This window comes from Plasmopara halstedii (assembly GCF_900000015.1).
Source record: "Plasmopara halstedii genome assembly, contig: Scaffold_2386, whole genome shotgun sequence".
NCBI classification, from domain to species: domain Eukaryota; phylum Oomycota; class Peronosporomycetes; order Peronosporales; family Peronosporaceae; genus Plasmopara; species Plasmopara halstedii.
In genome coordinates this window covers 1682391-1690217 of record NW_020189293.1, presented here as the reverse complement: position 1 = coordinate 1690217, position 7827 = coordinate 1682391, and the positions used below count along the sequence as shown (strand labels likewise).

The 7827-nt window shown below is 41.4% G+C and overlaps 4 protein-coding genes across 4 annotated transcripts; 2 read left to right on the top strand and 2 right to left on the bottom strand.

Moving 5' to 3' along the window:
• Positions 1-1902: 1902 nt before the first annotated feature.
• PHALS_03798 (RxLR-like protein) lies at positions 1903-2424 on the top strand (the record flags this gene model as incomplete). Its single annotated transcript, XM_024718083.1, has 1 exon — positions 1903-2424. The coding sequence occupies one exon, from the start codon at positions 1903-1905 to the stop codon at positions 2422-2424; it is 522 nt and encodes a 173-aa protein (XP_024583517.1).
• Position 2425: 1 nt separating this feature from the next.
• Positions 2426-4058, bottom strand: PHALS_14968 (uncharacterized protein). The gene has a single exon (XM_036407147.1). It carries the CDS (start codon positions 2938-2940, stop codon positions 2758-2760), a length of 183 nt encoding a protein of 60 aa, XP_036263401.1. The 5' UTR covers positions 2941-4058; the 3' UTR covers positions 2426-2757.
• A 118-nt stretch (positions 4059-4176) lies between these two features.
• Positions 4177-7121, top strand: PHALS_03797 (FOG: RCC1 domain; the record flags this gene model as incomplete). Its single annotated transcript, XM_024718081.1, has 5 exons — positions 4177-4387; positions 4466-5073; positions 5141-5285; positions 5349-6430; positions 6501-7121. The coding sequence occupies 5 exons, from the start codon at positions 4177-4179 to the stop codon at positions 7119-7121; spliced, it is 2667 nt and encodes an 888-aa protein (XP_024583515.1).
• PHALS_14967 (uncharacterized protein) lies at positions 7120-7702 on the bottom strand. The gene has a single exon (XM_024718080.2). It carries the CDS (start codon positions 7401-7403, stop codon positions 7167-7169), a length of 237 nt encoding a protein of 78 aa, XP_024583514.1. The 5' UTR covers positions 7404-7702; the 3' UTR covers positions 7120-7166.
• Positions 7703-7827: the final 125 nt, after the last annotated feature.

The following is a 7827-nucleotide window of genomic DNA, read 5'->3' as shown; positions in this document are numbered from 1 at the left end:
TATGTGGCAGAGCCAGTTGTACCGGTTGAATGTCTGGTATCGAATCAATAGAAATCAGGGTTTTGCTACATGCCCACATATCTTTAATTCTGTAATGCATACCCTAAGCATAGATGACGATGTATTTGTACATCGTTGTGAGCCAAATCATGCAATCTATCGTTATAAAAAGTAGCTTAAAGAGCTCAGCAGATAAATTTAGGTGAGGCAGAAAGAAGTTTGCTAGCGTTTAGAGTCAGTTTGTGCTCTTAAAGTTGAAGTTGATGTTGCATTTAGCTCAACTGCAAGCACATTGCTTTTAGACTGGATGTAAACGTGATGGTGATATATACAGTACCGCCTGTTGGTTGAAGTATCATGATGAAGTGTGTCCACCGAATGTATCATTTTACTTGGCATTTTACCTTCTGTATTAATCACTCAATGGAAATAAAACTTTCAGTTCCAGAATTTATTTATTGAACCCTTGCGGTGGTAACCTTAACAGCAACTTCAATATTGATATGTGAGGCGGCAAACAGGCATTTTCGAGTAATATACAAAAAAAGGATTAAAGCATATCCACCCTTTGTCTAGTCCTTCCACAGTGCAGTTATTGGAATGGAAGTAGTGTGACTACAATCGTTTATACTGTGGCTATAGAGTTAATTCTAACAGTATTACTTACCCGATCGACTCTCAGTTCCGCTATATGCACTTAGGTGTTTGATAAAAACATAACTTTATTACTTACATGTAAAATACGCGCACAGGGCCTTAACGGGAAACTTTCCGGTCAAAAGGTAGCTATTTGGCGTCCATCATGGCGGTAATTTCGCCCTATAGTTGTGATACGAAAAATAAACATGCCATGCAAAGAAATACAAGAATTGTAAAACCAAGTATATTTATTCCATGACACTTCTTTAATCGTTGTTAAGTCATGCACTGTCAAACGTATCTGATCGACGACGCCAAAGAAAAGGCGCACTGTTATATATCAGAGAGCTAAGAAATTTTCGAGACAGATAGTCAGCATTTGGTCGTGCTTGGATCAGATTTGCAAATATATACCTGACTTAGAAGGTGATCACCACATCTGTGAAAAATCAAATGCATTCTTGATGCTTTAACTTGAGAGAGATAGTATCAAAACAGGAATCAAATTATCACGAACATTTTGAAGTTGATGTTTTTATCAGTAATACACAACAGTCAAGTGTGAAGAAGTTTGAGCACTATTGTACATCGTTCAGTATCTTCCATAGAATATTACACTTTAAGTGCTCACATGCGAAGAATAAGGCGTGCGCGCCACGTAGAAGCGGTGGATGTAAGTATCTGAAATGTTGATTTATGCCAAACAATACACATAAGTGCTTCAAAAAGTTGCTCGTTAGAGTATAAATTGGTTAACAATGTGCGAATATTCTTTTAATTTTAGCATTCTCATTTCTCCAGGAAAATGGTGAGTAATTCAAGCAGAAATCTGATCGGGAGAGTGATACCAGCATTTTGCAGAAGTCGCATTTACATTCGTCCAAAGTACGTACTCAGACAATGCTTCAAGAAAGAATATAAATATCATTAACTTCACTTTTAGACTAAGTGTTTGCTTTGCTATGCGAGCGTAAATCTATCGAGACTAGACTAAAGTCGCTCACAAATTTAGTCTTGCGCTGACGAGAGGTTGTCTCGATTCTAACATCTGGCAGCATCCGTATCAAAATTGATTTATGCCCAGCTTTTTTTTCGAAGATATACATGTACTAAAAACAAACCCAGGCTGAGGCTACGAGATAAACACATTGCCATGGCTTTTACTTGTAGCAAACACTGAATCATTTTTCAATTTACCAGCTCATCGAAGCAGCGCACAGACTTTGTAACAAAACATTTATTGGTGTGGAGAGTATTTGCATCATGTTGCAATTCGCGACTGCTTTCCTTGCAATCAGTGCAAACGTTGTCATGACGCAGCCAAATCAAGAATACATTGCTCCCGGGGCTCGTGTCAGCTCTAATTACCGCGACATGACCATCCGCCGCTTACGTACTCACGAAATTGGGACAGTCCCAGAAGAGAGGATGCCTATACACGAATTGGAAATTGAAGATCTAATCACCATTATCGCCTCTAAGGTGGTCCCCGAATTATCGCACTCTGAGTCAATGTCTCTACTAAGCGCTGAGGCAGCACGGAGTCGGAGTTTTAAGGATATGGCAGCTGATGAACTCGATGTGGATGGTGCGCTGGATTTGCTAAAAGCTGTGCAATCAAAGCCGGAAACCACAGACATGACTCCTACGTTTGGTGTTTGGGAAGAATCGAACTTTGATTCCGCAACAGTAGAAAAACTGTTTGACAGTAAGAAGAACGACGAAAATGAGAGTCATATTAAGACAATCGTGGAAGCTTACAAGAAATTTAGAAAGGAGAAGTGATCGTAACAGTAGAACAGTAGCAAACTCGTTTTTAATACACTTTGCACTTTACGTTTGACCAAATTTTATCATGTTTAGCAATATAGTCACGAGATAAATCTTCGCAACACATTAAAAGTCTGGTTTAGAAAGATTACTGGTGATGAAGCGCATCACAAGGATGCAGATTGCAAGCTAATTCCATTTGAAGTCAGAAGTTATCAACCTTGATTGTATCAAATGATCCAGAAATGAATGGTAGAGATAAGGAGATCGACTTCATTGTTCCAGCACAGCTTTTCGATATACTTAAACGCGTGCTTGAGACATCGTAATGTAACTTGGGTCGCTGAACTATGATGAATGCCGATGGTCGTTCAGATGAATCGACAGACACGGTGAACAGTGTTTGATGCCGCAGCTCACAAATTGTCCAACAGCTTGGAAAACAGGAAAAAGTCTCACCCAGCCAGCGTAAAATGGTCGATCAACCACCCTTAGTCGTTTAATAAGCAGTCCATCCGCAGTACCGTTCATTCGAAATGAAAAAATTGGGTCTTCAATCGTCAAAACTCTTTGATCAATTAAAGAAATAGCCAGCACAAAGCTTCCTCCATTTTATCAACGCTGTAAAATGTTTTGCTGTAAAAACAATTCTCTGCTTATACTAAACCCAGAGTAAATTATCTTTTTCATTCATTGATGTCCATAAGAACATTTTCGACTAGCCTCCTTTTGGCAATCAATTCGGTGTTCAGATCGGAATCCGAATAAGCTGATGCCTTCTCACCTCGTTCGTTTGAAACCTCATTCTTGATCATCTTCGTTTGCTCTACCGTCAATGGTGTTAGACTTTGCAGACTTCCCGCATTAGATCATTCGGAATCACCAAGTGTGGGTATTCCAGTAGCGCGTAAATCTCTTCTTCTCCGACGGTTCTACCACCTGTCTATCCCGCGAACCCAGATACGCCATGACTTGATCATCGCTGCGGGTAATAAGAGTAAGCGTAGCCAAACATTTCGCAAAACTTCGCAACCATGTTTAAAACCAACATCTCGTCAATGGAAGACTTTACACGACGATGTCAGCCTCGCAACAGAAGGTGTTTCTAGCGACCAATCCATAGCCGACAATCTCCAGGTTTATTTCAGCAACAAAAGATTTTCAACAATTAAAATCTATCGATACTTGCATAGTTCACGATCAAGAACGTATGTTCTTTGAAGACCGCGACAATGATGATTGATGAAGCCAGCACCCTTAAGCAGCTTGTCTTGTATGTCGACTAGGACGACGTCGACTCTACACCGCTTCATCGTGTACGGAAAGAGCTTCGAATCAATCATCTTTGCCATTGTATCATGGCAAACAGACTTAACTTTGGCAGTCTGTAAATTGCATGAACGCGTGATAAGCGCGAACAGGCATCGCTCACGCATCGTGGCGATGTTCATATGTTCACATGGAGCCGTTGCTATCACGTCGTCTCTATCCCGTTGATGTCATTTGCCCAGTACTACCCGCAAATTGGGACCGGATGTCGATCACTGACAGTGCCATGCAGTGTAAACAATTTGGCTTTCTCACCCACATCGTGACAGTCCATCCCCCAATCATAATCGCTACCCCAAATGTCGTAACTCCAACAAAGCTTTACTTTTTTAGAGATCAAGACATTTGTATAACAAAATACCATTACTCAAATATACACAATTGTACTAAAAAACGAATATTCAGGATATTTTCACTTAAATTACAAGTGCTACTTCAATGGGTGATGCCTTCTTGCGCGCTTTGAGTGCGGAATTGGAGCAAATACAGCGCGCACTGTCCCCGCGCTGTCTGTTCTGCGTTCCTCACACTCGTGCTTTACTCATTAGCGACACCATAACACAGGATGTTCTTTATACGCATTTCCTCACACCTGCTGATGCCGACGCCGAGCCAAAGCGACCACTTGGCGCCTACAATACACTAAATGGTAATTAAAGAACCTCTACATTCAGGTCTAATTTCACACTTTAAATAATAGATATTTGCACTCCTACTTGAAAACAAGGGAAACATGTTACAGTCGTCGGCTCTCACGTCCACACTGGCAAAGGCTTTCGCGATCGTATCAGAGTGCGAATTTTGCTATCAGAGAAAAGAAACGTTTGCCATCAAGAAGTGACCGTGCTATACATTAGTCGTCCATTAGAGGGTGGTCTTCAAGGTCCAGACGATCCAAATGAGATTGATGTAGCCACATTGAGAAAGTATACCGCTATTATCAAATCGTTTCCAGAAAATGAGTTTGTGTTTCATCAGCTAGATGACACAATTAATCACATAAAGCAGCTTCGCGCTCATAATCAAGCGTTTGATCAACATAAACAGCTTCTTTCGAGTGGTTTAAGAGAAGAGTGGGAGACTGCAGTGGACGAATTAAACCGTGCAGGAACTTTTAATGACGTTGGAAAAGACAGCATACAATATGGGGAAAGCGACGGCCATTTGCTGCAAATACAGCAAGTTGTAGAGTGCTATTTAATGGAAAATGTACATGATGTCGTCTTCCCAATTGTTGTGGCAAGTTGCCGAGAACAGGATGCAAAATTACACCAGGTGCTGTATCAATTGAGATATTATACACCTGAAGACTTTGGACTTAGAAAAGAATATCAGGTACGGCAGGAAGCAGGTGAAGGGATAATAAAAGATCTAATGTTGGAACATTGGTTATAATTCATAGTGTTTCCTTGCAGATGCGCGAGACACGCTTTTCACTATTACACAGAAGAAAACACCGTTAGACATGCTTCTGGTGTTCAAAAGGTGCATAGAACAAATCACCGATGCGACAACACAGAATATCAAACTGCGTAGTTTAAGCTTTGGTAAGGTGCTTTTAGTGGTCAGTAGTGGTTGACGTTCTTTGAAAGGTAAATATGATTCTACAGACGCATATCAATTGACGACTGATGATATCTTGGATCAATTACTCGTTGTGCTGGTGCAATTATACAAAAAATTTCAAAGGGGGTCGGTCCAAGCTGCGTCTGAGTTGACTACGCCATTTTGTATCACTGCTGTGATTCAATATATCTCAGATTTTCACTTCATCAATTCCAGTACGACAGCACTCGGCTTTGCCATGGCAAACTTCCAGGTAGCTGTCGAATATTTTCTGCTGAGAGCAGATCATCGTGACGACTGTCAAGAGTGTGCCAATCTTGATTTGAAGACTGATTACGGCTGCTCGCTAGCGATCAAAGAGTCAAAGTGCATGCGCGCTTCTCGTGAAATACGTCATGATCTAAGCAATGCAATGGAGAATGTGGAGCGTGCACGGGCAGAAGCTAGTCAAAAGAGCTTGCAGCCATCGAACAGTATTGATTTTAAGCAAAATGACTTGATGACGGCAAAGCGTGTATCTATCATTGGAAATTGGTCTGATTCAACTGGAGGAAATGGAGTAAAAGAGCGCATTGACACTGATGTTACATCGCCTTGTGCTCTCTGTCTTCATCCTGTTAAATTTGGTTTAGGCGAAAGGCAAATTGAACTCAATGACACTCGTGTGACTCAGGTAGGTGGTGGTCAGCGCTTTTTTGCAATGGTTACAGAAGATGGCAGTTTGTTCACATGGGGAGACAGCAGCGGCGGTCGTTTGGGATACGCAATTGCTGATGGTGATTCACGAAGAGTGACCATTCCTCGACGTGTCATCGCACTACAGCAGCAGTGCATTGTTCAAGTTGCTTGCGGAGGTTTTCACGCGATTGCAACTGATATTAACGGACACGTCTTTACTTGGGGCAGTAATTTGCGAGGCCAGTTGGGTTACACATCCTCAGAAACATCTATCAGAGCAGGCAAAATGCCATCCGCGCTAGAAAGTCTTCGAGGATTGTATGTGAGCTCTGTAGCTTGTGGCGAGTATCATTCACTTGCACTGACGGCTGACGGCTGCGTTTATTCTTGGGGCTGCAATAAATACGGAAAACTTGGTCGTGTTGCAAATTTATTCGTAGAAATGGCGGTGAGTTCTCAAATGATTTTTTGTTTGTAATACAAAATATTTTATAATGTGTCGAGTATGTTATATTCAGCACCCAAGACAGATTGAAGCAAATTGGACGGATCGGGCTCCCGACGTAAGTTCGACAAAAAGATTCCAGGATAGCTATGTAGTTCGTATCGCAGCAGGGAAGGATCATTCACTTGCTACAAGCAGTGACGGTGCACTCTTCACATGGGGGCGTGGTGACTCAGGTCAGCTCGGTCATGGATGTTACATGGACGTAAGCGAACCTAAACAGGTGATGGCAATTAGAATTGCAAGTTGCGAACGGTGTGATGTTGTTGCCATAGCCGGAGGGAACGACTTCTCACTTTTCTTGTTGCAAAATGGTACCGTGTACATTTCTGGAAGGGATCCGTCGGTGGAGACAGAAAAGTCTTATCTCTCGCCTAGGCTGCTGGTACTCCCATCAAAACTTGGGCTCGAGTTCTTTGGACTAATTAACGCAATATCTTGCGGCGAAGTTCATTACGCGCTTTTGTCGAAGAATGGCTCGCTCTTGTTATCATTACCCAGATACTTATTACCATCGTCAGATGCTGGATTATTGACAGTTGAGAGGCATGAAAGACACGTAGTTTGGTTAAAAGAGGCTGGATCTATCTGTCGAATGGTGTGCGGGGCGTCACATACGCTCGTAGTCATCTGAATATGATTGCTGGTAGTCGAAATTTTCTGGATTTATCGATGACGCCTACAACTGAGTTGCCTTTTTGTTGTCTTGAGAGATGATCATAATAGAGCAAGAAACGAGAAAGCAGACGTAGAACCTGTATTCACTCAAAGTTGCTGCGAGAAAATTTGAATGCCGATCAGACTTCATGCTAGCATTTAGATTTCTCCTGCTGCTATACGAGTCGAGTTTTTGACTCGCCAGAAGACAATGTGAATAAATTTGGAAGAAAAGTTTAATCGCATGAAGTTTTCTCATCACGTTTGTCGCACTCAAACGATTGATGGAATGCTATGCATTCGACCATCGGTACTCGAACAGTCCAGGATTCCACATTCGATTCCAAAGTGACTGTCTTCTATCTCAGCTGATAAAGCGACGAAGTGTTACCAAGCCCATTGTCATGTTCGTATTTTAGCAGTCTAATAGTATTGTTTTTGTTCCATTGTGCTCTACTTGTCAAATATGAAATCAAAATGCTTCGGGCGGAGGATAAAGTTTAGATTTCAGAATGCTTCCCTTATCACGTACGACTCCATTGAATATAGAAGTTGTTGACTTTTTTTTCCTACTTTAAATTATCACTACAACAATAATTACATTACACTAACCATGACACTTCATTATGGTACTTCATTATGGTACTTCAACAGAATTAAAGATATTTGGGCATGTAGCAAAA

Coding starts and splice junctions, on each gene's coding strand:
- PHALS_14968 (XM_036407147.1), bottom strand. CDS start 2,940: ATGAACGGTACTGCGGATGGACTGCTTATTAAACGACTAAGGGTGGTT.
- PHALS_14967 (XM_024718080.2), bottom strand. CDS start 7,403: ATGAGAAAACTTCATGCGATTAAACTTTTCTTCCAAATTTATTCACAT.